Here is a 21,744-nt window from a genome sequence, read left to right on the forward strand (position 1 = left end):
GGAGGAGGAGGAACAAATGCCATATAGTATGGAGGCCATACGATGAATGTATGGGAGGGTTGTACGATCAAATGTGCCGTCGGTTGTGCTTGTGCTGGGAGGATGTACGGTGGGATGAGGGAATGAAGTGAAGTGTTGAATGAAGATCAAATTGTCTATACTGGAGGATGGAGGTAGGCAACAGATGGGGTACGTATGGAGGAGGGGAATACTTAGACATTCAACCGTATTTATATAGATCTGGATTCATTAGATAACAACAAGAATGGAGATTGAACATACATATAGAACCTTCAATGAGCATTTGCCACAAGATAGTGCTCCGATTTGCCAGATCTGAGTGAAGTGTTACAGGTGACGAAATAGGGCGAGGATTGAATCCCACCGAAACCGGACTAGCCAAGTAGGGAAGATCTTTCACTTCTGAAATGGTGAACAACATAGAACTCCAACAGGGATTTGCACTACAAAGAAATAATCAGAATGCATCCCTAATGACTACCTACAATCTGTGCTTAAATACCCGTCAGGGAAAACTTTCCGAGGGTGTACAAAGATAGCCAATGACAACACAAACTATGGAAACAAAACAAAAATGGGTTCGAGATATATTAAATCAATCGACCCATCAACAATAGTTTGATTAATGATTTATTTTATAACGAGAACATTACATCATATCTATTTCAGCTTTGGAAGATGATGACTATTACGTAGCATTTTTCAAATGGAAAAATTCTTGTATGGCCAAAGAAGTCCAACATCAAGTCTGCACGTGTGATTTGGAATCGACACAAGGCTTTGTAGAAGCTTTCCATATGTCCAATTCAAGCTCTTATACACGACTCTTCTAGTTCCAGCGAACTTAGGCATCTACATTACAAAGCTCGCCTATCATTAGAGAAAATGGTTAAGGGAATTCCTAAACTTAGTCATGTACAAAATGGTATTTGTAAAGGGTGTATTATGGGTAAAAATACTGTGTGTCCATTTCATAGTAGTGAAAGAGGGTCAAAAGAAATTTTAGAATTTGTACAGTCTGATTTATGTGGTCCAATGTCAATGGCATCCCTAAGTGGATTTTTGTATTATGTGACATTCCTAGATGATCACTTGAGGAAGACTTGGATTTATTTCTAAGGACTAAAGAGTTAGATGAAGTCCTATGCAGATTTAAAGACTTTAAAGTACAAGTAGAGAAGTCTGGAAAAGGAATTGAAGTTTTAAGCTCTAATAATGGAGGTGAAGACAATTTTGGTAGCTTTCGTGATTTTTGTGTTTAGGCAGGAATTAAAAGAGAGTTTTGTGTCTCTTACAACCCACAATAAATAGAAAGAAAGAACAAATCCATTATTGAAGCCGCAAAAGCCATGATCCATGATCAAGAGCTTCAAACTTTCTTATGGGTAGAAGCTTCGAGAATTGCAGTCTATGTTTAGAATAAATGTCCTCATGGAATATTGCAGAATATGACACTAGGAGAAGCCTTTTCAGGAGTTAAGCTTGATGTGAGTCATTTGAGTCTTTGGTTGTCTAGTGTATGTCCATATACCCAAAGAGTCAAAGTCAAAAGAAGCAAGTTGGAACTTTCTGCAAAGAAATGGATATTTGTGCATTACAGTGAAAACTCTAAAGCATACATGATTTATATTCCCGATAAAAAACAAGTAGAGGTAAGAAGCAGAAATGTCACCTGTGAGGAAGATGTTGCTTTCAAAAAATCTGAATGTTCATGCATGGAAATAGATGAAGATCAAGAGGCTCCTCAAGGCATGGACATTGATCACATTCCTTAGAGTCTAAGGGAGTCCACAAAACCTGAAGAGAATGATGATCCAATTGAGCCTTTGGATGCCACTAATTGGCCTAGAGATATCATTGTAAATAAAAAGAGACTTCTTTGGGAAAGGAAAACTATGCAGAAGGTAGAACAATTTGTAGCTCCTAGAGGCATGTTTAGAGAAAGTAAAAGACTAGATAGTTTCTCTGTGTATGTTGCATTGATGTGTATATCATTGAGACTGAACCTTCTAGTGTTGTGGAAGCTTCAAATCAGCAAGTTTGGAAAGATGCTATGGGTGAAGAATATCAATCCATTGTTAAGAATAATGTTTGGGATATTGTACCTAGACTTGAAGGGAAATAAATTGTATATTCCAAGTGGCAATTTAAGATTAGGCATGCAGCTGATAGAAGTGTTGAGAAATATAAAGCTAAATTTGTTGCATGTGGTATTTCTCAGAAAGAATGTATAGACTATGAAGAAACTTTTGTTCTAGTTGCTCAATATGCTTCCATTAGGACCATTATTGCCATTGCAGCAACAAGGGATGTAAGATACATTAGATGGATGTGAAAACAACTTTTCTCAATGGTTTTATTAAAGAAGAGGTCAACCTTGAGCAACTTGAAGGCTTCGTGATTCATGAGAAAGAGTCTCATGTGTATGAATTAAAGAAAGCCCTATATGGTCTCAAACCGGCTCCTCAAGCATGGTGTGAAAGAATAGACCAATACTTGATGAGTTTAGGATTTGCAAGAATTATTGATCCAAATATTTACTTCAAAGTAGTCAATGGTGAAGCCTTAATATTGGTTCTATATGTTGATGACATTTTTCTTACTGGGGAAGAACATCTTATCTCTAGAGTCTAGATGCAAGTAGTTAACTTCAGAATTTGAGATGAAGGATCTAGGACCTATATATTTCTTTCTAGGACTGGAAGTATGGCAAAGGCTTGATGATATCATCCCAATTCAAGGAAAATACACGATTGACATCTTAAAGAGATTTGGGATGTTAGATTGTAAATCTATGTCTACTGATTGAAATCATCTTAAAGAAGTTGAGTAGATTAACAAGTAGTTCAGACTTTGTAGATCTTACTATCCATAGACAATTGATTAGGTTCTTGATGTATCTAGTTAATTCTAGACTAGATGTTTTCCATGTAGTGGGTGCTAGTCAACTCATGTGTGAATCCAGTCAGATGCATTTAGTTGTAGCCAAGCATATCTTGAGATAGTTGCATGTCACAGTTGGATAGGATAAGATAAGATAAATTTATTATGTCCAACAAGAGACCACAAAAGGGTTCAAGGGACTGAAAGCATACAACCAAGGCAATCGGCAATAGCAAGAGCACCAAATGTTGTCCGAAAAAAGAACAAGCAAGAAAGTGAAAGAACCAACGAGGGAAGGACTAGAGGTCCTCCCTAGGCGGGAAAAAGACCAGCACGAAAGGATACAGTTTAGCGCGGGGTAAGCCTTGGATCATCTCAGAGTATCGCTAGGTGGGGTGCCGCTATTGAGTGAACCTGCTACGAGGTCTCACAAACTCGGATTGAGTAGAAGTAGGAGGGTTGAGCAGTCGCTTTGTGCCCTGGGTAGGAGATACTGATGAGAAAAAGGAAGTGATAAGCTAGTTCGAAATCTGTCTTAAAGGGAACAAATCCTACAAAATGTGGTCATGTAGCTGGATGGCCTCCTGGAGTTAAAAAGGAAGACATTGTTGATCGATGTATCTAAAGAGTGATGAAAGGGATTTGCACTCTCTAAACATGCAATGAAATCTCCCTCTGATCTTGTAATGGATGGGGCAACAAAAGATGAATCGAGTCTTTGTTTGGACCTCCGCCAAGGCTCAAAGGCGACAAATCTAGTCAACTTTGTCAATTTGATGGTCCGTCTAGATGGGGAGCCGGTGAGAACCGACTCTAAAGGAACCCAAGGAGATGCAAAGAGCATGACTCCGGCGTTGTGTCAAGTAGGAAGGGCACACATTTATGCCATCCTAAATACCCATATAGTGCTAAACATAAAAGGCCCTCCTCAGTTGGAGACCACCCAAAGGGTTGCTCCAGGTCGTGATAATATATTGTTTGTAGATGTCAAGTCTGTTAAGGGTGTAGCTTTTGTTGGATTGATTTTATCATGAGATACCTTGTTGATGGTAAATCATCTTTAAGATAAATATCTTATATATAATATATGTTATATATGTAATATAATATATATTATATATATTATACATTATATATTATTATATAATAATATAATAATATATTACATATATGGTTAATATATTAATATTACATATATGCTTAAAGATGAGTTATACATATAGTTATTTAGTAACTAATGATTATTAACTATAGAGACATGTCTGCTCTCATATTTAGGAGTCTTCAAATATGCATTTGGAAGACATCAATCACATTGGCCATGTTAGTACATTTGCAGAAAAGATCCAAGTTATCTAACATGGTATCAGAGTAGGCCTACATATGTAAAACTAGATTAGAATGAGAAAAAAACTAAATTTAAAAAATTATATCAGAAATGAATAATAAGAGATCAACATACTTAACCAGAAGAAAGATTTATGATAATCTTCAGACACAAATGATATTCATTACCTCCTATATTGTTGAATGTATATAGCTCTTGGGACAACGATGGGTATTTAGTATTTGCACAAACAAGGCAGCAAGATGAGTCGTGGCAACATCAAATCTTCCAACGTACTCATAACAAAAAACTATGATGCTTATGTGTGTGATTTTTGGTTGGCCTAGATGGTGAGTTCGAGTCTCATTAGAGGGTATGGAGCTCCAAAAGTGATTATTGAGAGGGGGAGAGTATATCAAGAGGCAGATGTGTACAACTTCAAGGTGTTTGTTTTAGAGCTGCTCACAGGGAAGGCACCCACCATGACCACCACGTCAATAGGAACGGGAGGAGAGGGAATGAATCTGCAGAGATGGGTGTAGTCAGTATTGCAAGAGTGGACGATTGAAGTGTTTGACATGGATCTGATGAGGCTCTGACCCCCAGTGGCGCTGCCTTCGTGAAGATGATATGGTTCACCTTCTCCATCTCAAAATGGCTTGCGTTGTCTACTTTCTCATTTAGATATGCACCATGTCTCAGGTTCAAGAATTCACTAACTTGTGACAAAGGAACTCATAGGTGTGGATGCTTTTCAAAGTTTAGATCACCCAAGACACCATATTTCCTTTTCAAATAGTAATTGTAATAATGTAGACACAATTCTCTTAGAATTGGAAAGAGCGCGAGTAGAGACTATATCTTCCATGTTTTCAGTCATGATTTGACCGCTAGAGAGGGACTCTCGAGCCTGCAAATATTATCGCCTGTAAACAAAAACATATACAATGGTTTTGACACTCTTCAACATATATGAATGATTAACATTTGGTTTAATATAAAAACACTGCAATGTAACAAGGGCAGTCAGGGATAGTGAATTAGAAGTGGGCCCACGAAAGTATCTACGAAGAACGGGTAAATAGTGAATGAAGTAAGGAAACATGTGGCCAATAAAGACATTGGATCCCGAACATAAAATCATACAAATAGAAGGGAAACTCAACTTTTAAGGAGGAGATAAGACATTAATAGATCCATTGAGTAAATTGTGGGGATATTAATCGCTAACAAGGATCCATCATCAGGCAACTTTGGCATTTAGAGTTAGGTGGGCACATAACTATTAAGTGTTAAGAAGAAAATCGATGAGGCCCACATCATCCCAAGGAAAAGTAGGGGAGTCCTATAAGTAGCGGCAAATAATGGATGATGTACTTGCAGATTATTGTCTTATCAAGTGCTTCGATATGCACTGCAAACCTTTCCTTGTCCAATCGAATGCTTGTCCGTTGTCCACATTGGATACTGTACATTGAATTTTACTCATGTGGGTGGAAGGCAGGGGTAAGTATTATATTACTTAAGATTATTAAATATGTATATAATAGTGATATGGGAATAATATAGATTAGAATGTGTATATTATTCAAAGTTATGGATTATTGTTTGGTATTATTTTAAGGTAATGTTATATTATGTTTATCTTTGATATTCATTTAATGATATTTTATTATCAAGTTGAATACAAATATAAATGTTTTATTTATTGATATAAAATGAGAATATTTGTGATAATTCTTTATATGAAAAATGTATATAAATAAAGCCAGTCATTATGAATAATGACATCAATCATGAAATTTATAAGGGTATATGGACAATACATACATCCTAAGTTACAGCTAGGAAATGTTATATTGATTCCATAGGAAAATAATAATATGTTGAAAATATTGATTAGAGTATATCTATAGAAAATGGAATATATGAATATATGGTTGATGTATATACTTAATTAGATATTTATTATATTGAAATAATTGGGATCATTCTTAGATTAATGTCTAATAGAATGAAATATCAAATAAAAGAATTATTGATGTACAAATGAGAATTTATTATCCTCGAGTATTTTATTTATCTAATCTTTATAATATCTTCCTTACTTATTTTTCTATACGAGCATTTGCCTTGATCTTTTCCTCCGAGAATGTTCTTACAGGAAAAGGAGGATTAATATTAGATTCAGAGAGAGTTTAACACTTTGTTAAAGGGAAGTTTATTTTAGAAGCTTAGAAGATTTTGACACATCCATCAGAGGGAGCAGATAGAGGATATGGTTTCGTCAACCGTCAATGATATCGATCATATTGATTTAGAGCGAGTAAACCAATATTGTGATGGAATTTTTAGTGATCGATAAATTGTAACAGTCAAGAGGACTGAAATTCATGCAACTATGTGAATGGGTCTACCATTTGGGTAGATTTAAGAAAGTTGTGACTTTAATTAAACTATCTACGAGTCTCTCTTTGATAAATGAAACTTGACGTTATGAGTTGTAGAGTCATTCAAGTGGCACAATCATACGCAATCAAGATATTGGCGTATTGTGGACGAGTTTGTGTTCGCTTCTACTATTAAGCTTAATGAATGTTTGGAGCTTCAATGGATGAAAAGAGCAAGTTGGAACTTAGAAAGGAGTTGTCACATTTGATACAAAATCTTTCAACAATATAAGAATGAGTGGAAATTTCACATTGTGGGGGGAATAATAGTCAATGTTCCATTCCCACTTGACCTTATTTAGAGGGGAGATGTTCCATTCTCAAATAATCTAAACGGACAATTTCTGAATCTTCATGTGCAGATAAGAAAAGAAAGTTGGTACTTTACACATGCTACCAAATATTGTGCAGACTCAATCTACTGATAGTAGTTCCAAAGATCTTGATGATTAAGATGGATAAAGTGAGTCTCTTGAAGAAAACATCTTTGATGATTAAGAATATGAGATTCTTCTATATTAAGAGGGAGTATGACACTTTTTCAAAGGCGACGTAGGAGCTTAGAAGATTGATACTCAGAGGAAGTCTAGAAATACATGTGTGTGATTGCATGATTTTGATGGGCCTACTTCTATGTATATCATGAGGAAGTAATGACTTACCGCCAGAAAGTCAGAAGATTGATATCAGATTTAGAGGGAGTTCGAAAGGCATCCTTGGGTGAAGAGAGTTTCTATTGGAGTAACTAGAGGACCTGACTTCCTAGGATCATTGTTCAGAGGGAGAATTTTGAGGTGCAATCCTTTGTTAATGATATCTTCTCTATGAGGAGAAGTTCTAAGTGAAATTCCTTGTAATGCATTTTTCTGTGAGAGAATGAGGTGAAAGCCTTTGTACTACCCTCTGACTGGGTTCATGGTGGTTACTATTTAACATATGATATGCAATGAAAGGTAACGATCTTTCATTGACATATATAAACAAAAGGTAACCATTATAAGATGATGATCTTATAAATGGTAGACGTATTATCATGGTTCTTTGGGCCGAATTTTGCTAGACACCGTGATAACGAATAGTCAGAAGGTAACCCATTATAAGATGACGATCTTATAAATTGTAGACTTGTTATCATGGTTCTTTGCGCTGGATTTTGCCAGACACCATGATAACGAACAATCAAAAGGTAACCATTGTAAAGTGGTGATCTTACAAATGGTAGACCTATTATCATGGTTCTTTAGGTTGGATTTTGCTGGAAACTATGATAACGAACTTGTTATGGTTCTTTGGGCCGGATCTTGCCGGACACCATAGTTGCTATTATAGACCACACTTAAGGTGGTTTTTTTTAAAAGTAATGGAAATTACTTCAATTGTATGTTATGAAAAGTGAGAAATTTAGTCTCAGTGTGAATTGAATATCACACTGAGATGATATCTCTTCTTATTCTTGAGAGCATAATGTGTTCAATAAATCCTCCCTAGCTAAGAGGGAGTGTTAAGGTTGTAGCTTTTGTCGGATTGATTTTATCATGAGATATTATCATGAGATACCTTGTTGATGGTAAATCATCTTTAAAATAAAAATCTTATATAGATAATATATATTATATATGTAATATAATATATATTATATATATTATACATTATACATTATATAATAATATAATAATATATTACATATATGATTAATATATTAATATTACATATATGCTTAAAGATGAGTTATACATACAGTTATTTATTAACTAATGATTATTAACTATAGAGACATGTCTCCTCTTATATTTAGGAGTCTTCAAATCTGCATATGGAAGACATCAATCACATTGGCCATGTTAGTACATTTGCAAAAAAGATCCAAGTTATTCAACAAAGTCTAGAATGCCCGTTCAACTCCTGCTGTGAGGGAAGGAGGTGAGCGGGAGCATCTAGGGAGAATTGAAAGGTGGCAAATCCGGTCAACTCTGTCAATTTGATGGTCCATCTGGATGTAGAGCTAGTGAGAACTAATTCTAAAGGAATCCAAGGAGATGCAAGGAGCATGTCTCTAACGTCGTGTCAAGTAGGAAGGGCACACATTTATGCCACCCCAAATGATCATATAGTGCCAAACATAAAAGGCTATCTTTGCCTGGAGACCACCCAAATGGTTGCTCCAGGGCGTGATAATATATTGTCTGTAGATGTCAAGTCTATCATGCTCGTTCAACACCTGTTGTGAGGGAATGAGGTGAGTGGGAGCATCCAGAGAGAATTGAAAGGGAGGGGGACGATCAATCTCGTTCCCAATCGAGCCCAACAAAGCAGAAGCTTGGGCATACCATTATTAGGCCCTTCTATCAGGGTCGAAACCAACAATTGCTGTAGAATAACAATAGGCCAAGTATGAGTATCTGTGACGACCATCAGCTGAATCTACGAACCCCTTGAGATGGTGAAGAAACCAGACTAGGTCAAAGATAACTCCGAGCTTGAAGGGATGATTATCGAACTCAACCAAAATGACACTGTGAGGAGTAGACTGATGACATCTGGTGATGTGCTGAAGAAGGGTCTGGACCCTCTCAATCGAGACCCAATAGAGATCTAGGAGAGAGGGCCTCCACACAATCGAGCCCAACAAAGTAGAAGCTTGGGCATACCCTAATTAGGCCCTTTTATTAGGGCCAGAACCAACAATGGTAGAATAACAATAGGCCAAGTATGAGTATCTGTGATGACCATCAGCTAAATCTGCGAACCCCTTGAGACAGTGAAGAAACCAAACCAGGTCAAAGACAACCCCGAGCTTGAAGGGATGATTATCGAACTCAACCAAAATGACACTATGAGGAGTAGACTGATGACATCTGATGAGCACCAAAGCAGAAGGTTCTGGACCCTCTCAATCGAGACCCAATCAAGATCTAGGAGAGAGGGCCTCCACACAATAGAGTTGTAGAGCATGGTCGGTGTGACTAAGGAGTCCAAAAGGGACAACTTGGATGTAGTGTTCTAAAAGTGATTTCTGAAGCATTGTGTCTCCAACATAACCAAAGAACCCATTCCCTTGTTGACTTGTTGTATTTTCCTAATGTGGACTTAAGACTTGTAGGGCTATACATATTTTGATTGGGTAGGAGTGTTACTAATCAGAAGAGCACCTTTGGTTGTTACAGTTTGGGATTTGCTTTGATTTCCTGGTGTAGCAAGAAATAGTCATGTATTGCCCAAAGTACAACAAAAGCTGAATATGTTTCAACCAATGTAGCAACATGTGAAGTAGTGTGGCTTTGAAAGCTTCTTGCAAGATTGTTCGAACAATCTTTGGATCCTATAGTTAATCATTGTGATAATCAGAGCTATGTGAAGCTTTCTGGTCAATCTTGTGTTTCATGATAGAACAAAGCATGTAGAGATCAAATATCACTACATGAGACATATGGTGCAAATGAATGCTATCCATTTGAAGTACAATAGAATTGATGACCATACGAATGCCATTCTCACCAAGCCACTTGCCAAAGTGAAGTTTGTGCATTTTCGAGACAAGCTTGGAGTTGTGGGAATGAAGCCCTTGCTGAGAGAGAGTCTTAACATTAGTGATTCCTTGAGATGTACTATAATGTTCTTCTCGGTGAGGGAGAAGTTTGAGGTGAAAGCCCTTGTTCCACCCTTTAGGAGTAGCTATGGCAGATCCATCCTCTAGGAGTCGTCATGGTGGATGTCATGTAAGATAATCCACGAATTAGCACTTGTGCTTATTCACCATTTGGGAGTAGCTATGGTGAATGTCATGATGAGATGACAACATCATGTTGAGTGATTCCGTGATGGGCACTTGTGTTCATTTTTATTTCCATTCATGGGAGTAGCCCTGGTGGACCCACACTTTGGGAGTACCCCTAGTGGGGGTCATGTGAGTGACTCCATGTAATGTCCCCATTTTTTTGGAAGCATCAGAGTTTCAGAGTTTAACTTATTATTGTGAGCCTCGCAGGCTAATATGGTGGTTAGAGGGTTTTATTGGAGATTGACACTTTATGATGGGGTATAATTTCATATTATAATATTATAATAAAGTGCAAATATAAGAATATCTTTTATCCCACACTGGGGAGAAAACTAAATGAGTTCCCACAAGGAAAGAATAAATTAACATGAGAGGTTCTTTGCTTATCATCCGATTATTGTCATTTGCATTTGATGAGTTTTTTGGAGCCAAGAGTTTCTGCATATTATCTACTTTGTCTTTGGGAACGAAAACTCTCATATACTAGCATAACTGAGGTGGTGAAATATCCTCCGAAGGGTTGCAAATTAGAAGTGATTCTTCAATCCTTTCATTTGTGCTTAAATTGGAGAATACATTTATTGCTGGCTCCTATAGTGTCGTGAATAGTGCCATGAACAGTGACGTGAACAGTGCCTGCCCTACAATACTTGGCTTGATTATGATTGCAATTTCATCTCCTTCATTGGGCGATTTGTATATCAGGTTCTACATTCAATTTGCATCATTTAAATTGGTCATTTGGCATTGTAAAAGTGGCTGAATAAGGTAGTTGTAGATGCACATTTTATATTAGATTTGTAATGTCATTTGTACTCAGATTTTTGGGGTTGCAAAGCCAAGAGCCTTGGAATATTATGTTAAGCATTGAATTAGAAAATATCTCACTAAAGGAGTCATAAGTTGCAAGTCCATATATATTTGATGTAATGTGCATATTTATATCTTTCATGATTGACATAACAATATGCATGCCAAGTGTTTGACAAAATATCAATTGGCTGTAAGCGCACATTTTTCATTTAGAATTCATATATATGCATTTGAAAAGTCATAAGAGAATTGCATATGCATTTAGTTCTTTTCTTAGATATAGTAGTAATCAATTACAGGCTTTTAGATTCCCTTTGATATCATTTCAAGCAAGCATAATCAGTTTGAAACTCAAAATCAATAAACATAGAGATTGTATTGGAAGTGTTTTGAGCTATAAATCAGCAAGTTGAGGTCCGAATTGTCAAGGGATATTTCAGTGGTATCCGAGCTTGCTTGCAAAATGTTTGACAAAATGTCAAACGATTGAATTATTAAAGAATTCGGTATTTGTTGAATTAACCGGTTGGGGTTATTACACTCCATGACTAAATACCTATGTTGAGTCACCCTTTGGGAGCAGCTATGGTGATTGTCATCATAAGATGACAACATCACCTGAGTGATTCTGCGATGAATGCTAGTGTTTGTTTGCATTTCCATTCATGGGAGCAACCATGATGGATCCACCCTTTGGGAGTAATGATGGTGGACATTATAACTTAGATCTTTGAGTATATTCTCCCTAGCTAAGAGGGAGTAGCATTGGGAGGAGAACTTTGAGACGTGATCGTCTTGAGTGACGCATTGCATCACTTGAGACAATGATCAATTATGTAATATCATCAATAAACATTGTTGAATAAATAATCAATTACTAAACTATCGGTTATGTATTTCATTAACTGAACAAGATAATGTTTACCATTATACCATTAATATCAGTTGGTTTTGTATCTGCAAATGCTGTTTAAACATAACGTCGAAGAAACTGTGATTATCATAAAACAAAAAGGCGTGAGTCTAAAGTCACGACAAATGGATGCGATCCATTCCATTGTGCAAGTATAAGACAACTTTTGTGTTGTCTTCATTACCATCAAAGACATCAGTAACATTGAAGATAATATTGTAAGCAGGTGGTAGGGTATATTGAATTTATCATAGAAGATACAAATACATATTGAGATCGAAGCAGAAGATACTATATACATCGCACAGGATATATATTTACTTATTTATTACAAGAGATTGATAGCACAGAAGATATTACTTATATCGCAGAGAATAAACTGGAAACTATCATCATTATTCAGATCGACAGTGATTGATATATCTATAGATACAAGTATCAGCAATGACAGGCAGATTGTTAATTATATTCGATCAACATGGGATCTATCTACATATAAAGGCAAATTGACGTTGATAGATTGATCATAGATCAATATTATTATTGTTGTAATTATCTGTGTGTGAATTAATAAATATATTGGAGACTCTTGCTGCTGGTTTTTCACCTTCAAGATTGAAAGCTTTCCCAAGATCCTTGTGTGTATTTTGTGTAAATTAAATTTTAAATCTGCTTCCTTTATTAATCTGATCAAAAAACAGCAAATTAACTAACAAGGTACGAACTTGGAATAGACCAAAAGAATACTACCTTCAATTTTGTTGTTGTTTGATGCTGATTGCTTGTACACCCGGATGCTCTTGCAACTAAACGCCACTTAAGATTTGATTTCTTGGGCCAATTCTTTATCAGATGACCAATTTCACTCCACTAAGGTTACACCCTCCAATCTTTTTAAAGAACTTCTGTAGAGGCTAGAGTAAGCCAGATAGGTAGTTTCAGCATAGTTTGCAGCTTGAACTCAGAGTCCTCGTCAAGCCCAAAAAATTCAACTCGACAAATAATAGACAAAAACTCGGCAACTTAGAAAGTAGATAAATTTAGAATCTCTTAAAGCAACTTTTTTTTTGGCAAAATTCAATTACAAAATGTATCAATTTGAAAATTGGCAGTGAAAGAGAAAATGCATGGAGTTTCAGCAAAAATAGCATGTGAAAAACATATTTTAACCAACTTTTTACTTTTGCCGACATTTTTACCCACATTTTGTTTTGTGCCTATAAAGAACTCAACTTGAGAGAGTATTCATAGAGTTTGTAGACTATGGTTTCAACCATTTTGGGATGGGGGTATGTTTTGAGGATAGGTGTTAGGGACAAATCATTTCTAAGGTTTACTATATCCCCCTTTCTTTTTCAAATGATGAGGATGTTTGAGTGGCATCCTCTCTCAATGTGGGACATCTCCTAGGAAAATTACCCTAAAGGGGAACCCCTAGGAGATGCCAAGTCATTTTTGACTTCATTTAGAAAATAATGTCTATTACATTTTGTATTTGTGTTGCTGTGACTCAGCTCCCAATGCCCCCTACAAATTATTTACTGATCATCACACCTATGATGAGTTTTCGTGTGCTTGCTATTTGTTTTCGTTCGATCCTTGCTTCTTTGTGCTTCGTGGCTTGGCCCTTGTTTGCAACCTATAGCAATTGTGATACACTTGAAATGTGTTTTGCAAATGTTACAACATTAGAGTTAAGTTGTAAAACATAATCGACTCTGTAAAAAGGTTGTGTAACTAAGTGCGAGACAAGGATTTTGTGATTTTGTGAAGGTAGAGGGACATGACGAGCCTCACTTGCCACATCTTCATTGTGTGGTATGTATAGGATTCAACTTGCCCTAAGATTCAAGTATTGGTCCTGTTTAGATAGGCTTTCAAATGAGACACGAACCATATGGAAAATAAAACTTGGTCTTCCTTGACAAATATAGACCTACTATAAAAATGACTCCCTAAAAAAGGATAACCTTTTTCATATTTTAACTTACATTGGGAACAAAGACATTATTGCCTATGTCAATACCTTGATAACATAATGAGCTCCCTTAAATAATAGTTGTGTCCCTAATCTGCACGTAGTGAAAACCCCAAGAAGTGTGAGATTGTAGAAATAATAAAATGGTAGAGAAGAAGTCTATTGTGGATGATGGGGCAAGAGTTAATAGGGTAAAGGATATTGCATGACCTGTTAAGATTCAAAACTCAATAATATAGTTGTGCATTAAAGATTCATCTATACACATATTGGGAGGACAATGTTTGTCAAACTAATCAACACTTAATAGTTTTTGCTAGTGGCTTAGAGCTTCGTGACCTGAAATATTGTTGGTAATCCAATGAGATACCCTGAAAGAGCCGAAAGCATCCTATGGGTCCTATATTTTGAAGGATTCATGGTAAAGATATTTGTAAATCTTTCAGTCTTGGAATATGAAGACAATCTATTTTAGACTTTAGAAGATACTAAATTGACAATCCACAGAACTCCTTGCACATACATAGTGAAAAGAATTTTCAAAATACAAGTTGTACAGATATGGATTGTTAATATTGTTTGTGCACTCTCATAGAAGGATAATTGCATGTTATATGATTCCAACTTACATGTATGATTATGTGAGCCTCATTTGCAATGACAATGTATTTTTTGAAAGAAATCTGACATGTGTCTTCTGTATCATCTTCAACAGGATCTTATTCAACGCCTTGATCTCTATGCGAAGTTGGAGGCACATGATGGTTGTGTAAATACTGTGCACTTCAACCAAACTGGCAATCTACTTGTGTCAGGGTCTGATGATAAACAAGTTATATTTTGGGATTGGTCTGCTAAAACATCAGTATTTTCTTTTCATTCTGGTCATGGAAGCAATGTTTTCCAGGCCAGGATTATGCCTTATAGTGACGATCGTAGTGTGGTTACTTGTGCTGCAGATGGGCAGGTACCTCAGCTTGTTTTTGACTAGCCTTTGATTGGTTAAATAAAGTTTCATTTTTTTGAAAACAGAAAATAGAAAGATTAATGGTTGGCTTTTGTACTTCATAATGGTGCTAGTGTTTCATCCCATTGTGGTGTTGAAGAAAACTTAGAAAAATATTTAGTAGATGGAAAGGCCAAAATAATATTATATGTTGATCAACGGTCTTAGTTTTGCTTTATCTAAAGCTAATAAATAAATAATCTTGTTAATGAAGTAGAGAGGACAGAGAGATCTATTAATATAATATATATATTTTTTCTTTCTGGATGACCAGTACTGGTACTGGTATGGGAGACTGGTACAGGTGCCTGTACATTTATTTTTTAAATAGGAGATGGGAGCACTCGGAGACAACCCTTTTTCAATAAAATAAAATTAGTTATAAGTTTGCTTTATTAAAACTAAAAATATCATGATGGTGTCCAGTTTTTTTGATTTTTTTTTCTCCTTTTCATATGATAACTCATGTTTTTAAGTTTTTTAATGAAAAAGTAGGGAAATGTTGGTTGGATGTCTCTTTCAAGTAGAGATGTATCCACGGGCATTTCCAGTACTAGAAATACATCCTAGTACTTAAAAGATGTCCTAGGGGGTCAGAGACACATCTCCGGACAACTGTGCTCAATATCAAAAGAAGTTACACTTCTATTGTCTAATTTAATGCTCCCTTCTCTGTCGTGGAAGATGACTTTAGCCTATTGTAATTTTCGGAGGCTAATTGAGATATTGCAAGAGAGTAATTTATTAGTTAATATGTTTGTACTCAATATTATTGGTTCTACTTTATCTAAAACTAATAAAGAAATAATTTTGATAACAGAAGTAGAGAAACATCATCTTATACATTCAAAAAACTCAAATTCCATTTCTTAGTATCAAAAGTAGTAACTCTTTTCTTGTTTAATTTATTGTTTCCTTCATTGTCATTTAGAATTTATTGAGGCTGTAATGTCCCCTCCTTTCAATGATCACATGAGAGATGATTAGCCTATTTTTCCCGCATTCCGATAGGCTAAGTGGCAGATAGAAGGGATGATTTACTGGCCACATCATCTAAACTGATGGAAAAATAAAGAGAATATAATATTTTATGTGGTTAATATTATTAAATACTTTATGTTATAATATAACACCTATGTTCCACGGAGTTTCCGGGACGGGGACGTTTTAGGGGACGGGGACGTGTTTCCGGTACGGGTACGGGTCGAAGCCAAAATTTAGGGGACGGGACATCAGGGGACGGCAATTAAAAACATAGGGGATTTTTTTCAATATAGAGACAAAATTCAAATATGTATATCATAACATTGATAAACCATTCACCATAGACATTTTAGAAGATAAATAAATGGAATATTATCAAATGGCAAATACTAAGTGCTTCCATTATAACAATATCACATACATATATAGCAAAAATTAAAATGCCTAAAGGCTTCAAGTATCATGCTGAAATCAGAATGAAATAAAGAGAAGTCCAACTAAAATAGTTAGTAAATAGTAAATACCGAACGCAATCTTTCCTCACTAAACACAATCTTTGCTCATTGCTGCTATTGCTCTTATGTTTTTTTCCTTCCTCTTAGCAAGTATGTTAAATCGAAAAATGAGTAGAAGAGTTAGTGTTTTAATGGACCAAATATGGGTTGCATATTGTTATTATGTCTTTAAGATGACTAGGGGCCACACGAACAACAAAAATTAGAAAAAAATATTTTTTTGGGGATGGTTTGCCTTTACCAGATTGACTAGAAAAAAGGGGACAGCCAGCAGTTTCGGGGACGGATAGGGGACGGCAAAACCGTCCCCGATATTGCTGGCCGTCCCCAAGTTTCCTACCAAAAAAATTGGCCGTTTCGGAGACGTTTCTGAATTTTTCAAAAAGGGGACGACTCAAGGGACGGCCAAAATTCGTCCCCGTTTCGTCCCTGGTACGGGTACGAGGGTAAAACCCCAGGAAACGCGTCCCCGTGGAGCATAGTATAACACTACTAAAGTGAAGTGACTTTATAAAGAGAAAATCAAAAAGTGATTTTTATCCCACGTTGAACTTGGAGGTTCACCAGCAGTTTGAGAAGTCTTTATAAGGAGCCTGGTCCTTCTCCATTGGAATGCTATGTGATTATCTGATATTTGAAATTTCTCTGTAGTTGCGGATGTGACAGTGACTTTCTTTTCTGAGGATGAAACCCCTTGGAAACACAAAGCTTGGATGGAAGCCCGATCTTCTCTATGAGGTGGATTCATCCAGTATTCACCATTTGAGCTTATACGTAGAAGTCTGGTTCATTGTTGAAAGCAGATTGTAGGATTGGTGATTATATATTTGTCTATTTACACAAGAGTTCTCCTATAGAGTCCAACAGGATGTCATAGCAGACTCCAGATAGTATGGACACATGGGCTAATCTATGCCAAGCATTTGCTGCCGTAAGTACTCTTCTGCCCTGAATACTGAGAGCCACATCTGTAGACCATCATGTACTCACAAATGCCCAGACTTGTTTATGAGTTAGAACGGCAGCTTAGAATGGACATTGCTTCTATAAGTTTGTGGTGTTGTGTATAATTAGTGTTGTGCATTATCAAAATCTCAGGTACTTTGTATATATTTTTTGTTGCACATGATTAAAATCTCAGTCCCGGCAGAGATGTTGGAAGTCTAACAGCTCCAAATAGTGACAACCTTATTCGAGTTCTATGTGCTCATCAGGTATGATAATAGCATCATCCTTTACCAGATGTAATTAATGATAAAATGACTGTTAAAGTCGTGTCAATTTGTTATAGTGTTTTAGATCTGCATCATTGCCATTAGTATGCAAGCTATTAATATGCAAGTCTGAAAGTAATTAATTTAAAGAGATCAAATTTCCACAATCCATAGCAAAAATAAACTGATATATTTCTGGATTCGATTGTGTAAAGATTTTTTACCATCAACATTTCTAATCACACCAAGTGATCCATCATCAGGATGAAGAGAGCAAGGATGTCAAACAAAATGGGTTGCAGAAGTTGACTGACTCAAAGATATAGGGACTAAGGGAGGGGGATTGCACGCACACCAAAGAAGCCAAGTAGGGAGATGGTAGGATAGAAGACCATAAGTGATAGACTCACAGTCAACAAGGGAAGAAAGAGCAAGAGAAGTGAAAAGGAGAACTAAAGAAACAAATAGCCAGATGTAGGGCATGTAGCAAAAATGCACATCCCCACTAAAAATGAAAAGCAAAAAACAAAAATAAAAAGTCAATAAAATAAAAATGAAAATAAAATACTAAAATGTAAGTTGAAAATACATATATCAATGCATAGAAAACACCACAAGAACAAACTCCTAAATAAATATATAAATGAACATCCACACTAAGAACAAACCACATAAAAAAATAAAATTAAAATTAACGATAAAAAATAAAAATAAAAATAAATAATGATAATAAAATAAAGAAATTGAATACAAATGAAAATATGAATATGAATAAACGTATCGAAAGACAAAAACACACACACACACACACACACACATATATATATATATAACGTGTTAGATAGAACACATGCAAATGTAGTAATTAATTTTATAAAGTTGTAGTGTTACTGTTGTAGCTTTAGTTGGATTGAATTGATCTAGACTTAATCTCCAAGGGTTATTGGTTAAACATTATTGCATTTGATTAATCATCAATTATATATATATATTGGTGTTAATAATGTCTAATGGTTAGTAACTTACCACAACCAATATTGATTAACATAGAGAAATGTCTCTTTTGCTTCTATATATTTGCATTTGGATCTGCACTTGGAACACACAAAAATAAATGGTAGTGTTATTACATTTGCAGAAAATGATCATATAAATCTTAACATGGTATCAAAGCCACACTGTAAATGTAAGAAAAAAAAATGATCAGAAATTGTAGTGGTGAAAGGTATCAAGCTAAGTTACCACATTTGTAGGTTGGACCTGAAGTTCGGTAGTCGATTCATTCAAAATTTGTATGCGGTTCAGATTCGGTGCAAATTATCTTTTTCTATTTAATTCATTACCAAATCGGTCAACGATGTTGAGTAACATGGATCGTTTTCTGCAAATGTACTAACATTGCCAATGTAATTGATATCTTCCAAATGCAGATTTGAAGACTCATAAATATGAGAAGAGACATGTCTCTATAGTTAATCATAATTAGTTAATATATTAATTATATAAATAACCATATGTATAATATTGATTATTATACATGTAATAATATATAAATAACCATATGTATAATATAGATTATTATATATGTAATAATATATAAATAACCATATATATATATATATATATATATATATATATATATATATATATATAAAAGAATATTTATCTAATGATGATTTACCATCAACAATGTATCTCATGATCGAATCAACACTCCCTCTTAGTTAAGGAGGATCGATATAGAACACATTATGCTCTTGAGTATAAGAGATAATCTCAATATGATATTCCTAGAATGACATATTTAAGGATATCAACATAAATCCATCAACTTAGATGTTATCTTTCAATATAATCCGAAGTATGATTCAACAAGAGATATTAATCATATGATATTCATCATATATATATTCTTTTGGTATGTGCACTGGCATCAAATCTTTGATGCATATCAAAAGAATATGTTATATCCTAGAAGGATATGAGTAATCTGATTTCCGGCACTCAGGGACAACAATAGTCTATTAGATAACAAGAAATCACAATGTCATGATCTCTATCATTACAAGTATCATGATCTCCAAAACTCTGGGACAACAACTTAATGAAGTTTGATCATGATGCGTTTGTTATCATGACTTCCAACACTCTGGGACAACAACTTAATGAAGTTTGTCATGATAATAGGTGTACCGTTTATAAGATCGTTATTTTACAATGGTTACCTTCTGTTTATATATGTCAATGAAAAATTGTCACCTTTCATTACATATCATATGCAAAATAATAACCACCATAAACCAAGTCAGAGGGTGATACAAAGGCTTTCACCTCAATTCTCTCTCATAGAGAGGAATGCATTACAAGGAATTTAACTTAGAACTTTTCCTCATAGAGAAGATATCATTCACAAAGGATTGCACCCAAACATTCTCCCTTTGAACAATGATCCTGGGAAGTCAAGTCCAGTAGTTACTCCCTTAGAGGCCCTCTTCCCCCAAGGATTCTTGTTAGACTCACTTTGAATTTGTATCAATCTTTTGATTTTCTAGTGATAGGTCAATACTTCCTCATGATGCACTCAAGAGCAGGCCCATCAAAATCATGCAGTCACACACATGTATTTCTAGACTCCTGCTGAGTATTAATCTTCTAAGATCTTGCATTGCCTTCAAAGAAGTGTCATACTCCCTTTTAATGTAGAAGGGTACCCATGATCTCAATCATCAAAGTTGTTTGCTTCAAGAGCCTCATTTTATCCAACCTGATCACAACTTCTTTTACGCCATTGCCATAAGTTGCCTAATGTGCCATTCTTCTTTTCCTGGAAGATCAACTTCAGATACCAAGGAAAAGATCAAAGCAAATAACTCTTATAGTATGTGTAGAATTACAAATAAGAGAGACCATAATAAGCAAGTAAATATAATACTCAAGGATAATAAATACTTATCTGCACATTAATGTTCTTGATAAAAGTTGCTCCAATGAAGGTCCATATGCATCAAACAAGATGATGTCTCTATATAAACATTTGTCAAACAATGAAAATGAAACATTGGTTATTATTGCCCCCCACAATGTAAAACTCCCACTCATTCCATCAACATTGTTGGGTGATAGTATCTATTTAGTGATAGTTCTCATAAGCGATAATTTCGTTCTATGCAATTCGTATCTTGAGGAATGTCTTGAAGTTTTGCTTCCATGAATGATCCATCATTACTATTATTCCTCATATCATCATCTCCTTGGTGTGAGTATTTTAAGTTCCCTCTATATAGTTGCTTTGATTCTATCCGATTTCCCAATTTCAAGAGGGTCCTTGTAGTTTCCTTGTACAATATTTCTCACCTTTCACTTTGATATGTAGTAGGGTTTGCCTTGGTTTTAAGGAGATCGTATATGTTTTACTCTTCAGAATACATGTTTCCTCTATTTACTCCCTCTCTTTCAAGGTTGCCTCTAATGAAATGTCTGGGTCCCTCGAAATCTTAAACTCCCTCACATACAATAACATTCTTACAGAAAAAGATCAATGCACGTAGCTCTTATAATAAAAAATACACTTTTAATCATTTTTCTCAATAAAACTATTATTGTATTTTAATTATAAGAACATTTAAAATTTTGATTCTAATGAATTAAGTATAATCCAATATTCTACAAATTTATTAATATATTATAATCAATCCTAATTATAACTCTTGATATTCATTATTCCAATCTATAATCTTATATGCATTATAGATTTCTATTACAGACTAAATTCATTAGTAATTGTTTATGAAATAAAAAATGTACTTTATATACCTTTATAATTACCATATACCTATTGTTATTTTAGATATATGGGATTTAT

General features: G+C 35.1%; 1 protein-coding gene across 1 annotated transcript in view; it reads left to right on the top strand.

The window, feature by feature from the left end:
- Positions 1 to 21,744, top strand: part of LOC149570350 (Transducin/WD40 repeat-like superfamily protein) — a 75,725-nt gene that overhangs the window by 41,906 nt on the left and 12,075 nt on the right. The window contains exon 2 of the mRNA XM_089822991.1: positions 14,879 to 15,130. Coding sequence (XP_089679117.1) covers positions 14,879 to 15,130 — 252 coding nt within the window. The remainder of the gene's footprint in view (positions 1 to 14,878; positions 15,131 to 21,744) is intronic.

This window comes from Cupressus sempervirens, chromosome 3, assembly GCF_028749045.1.
Source record: "Cupressus sempervirens isolate cs-2001-9-10 chromosome 3, ASM2874904v1, whole genome shotgun sequence".
In the NCBI taxonomy this organism is placed as follows: Eukaryota; Viridiplantae; Streptophyta; class Pinopsida; order Cupressales; family Cupressaceae; genus Cupressus; species Cupressus sempervirens.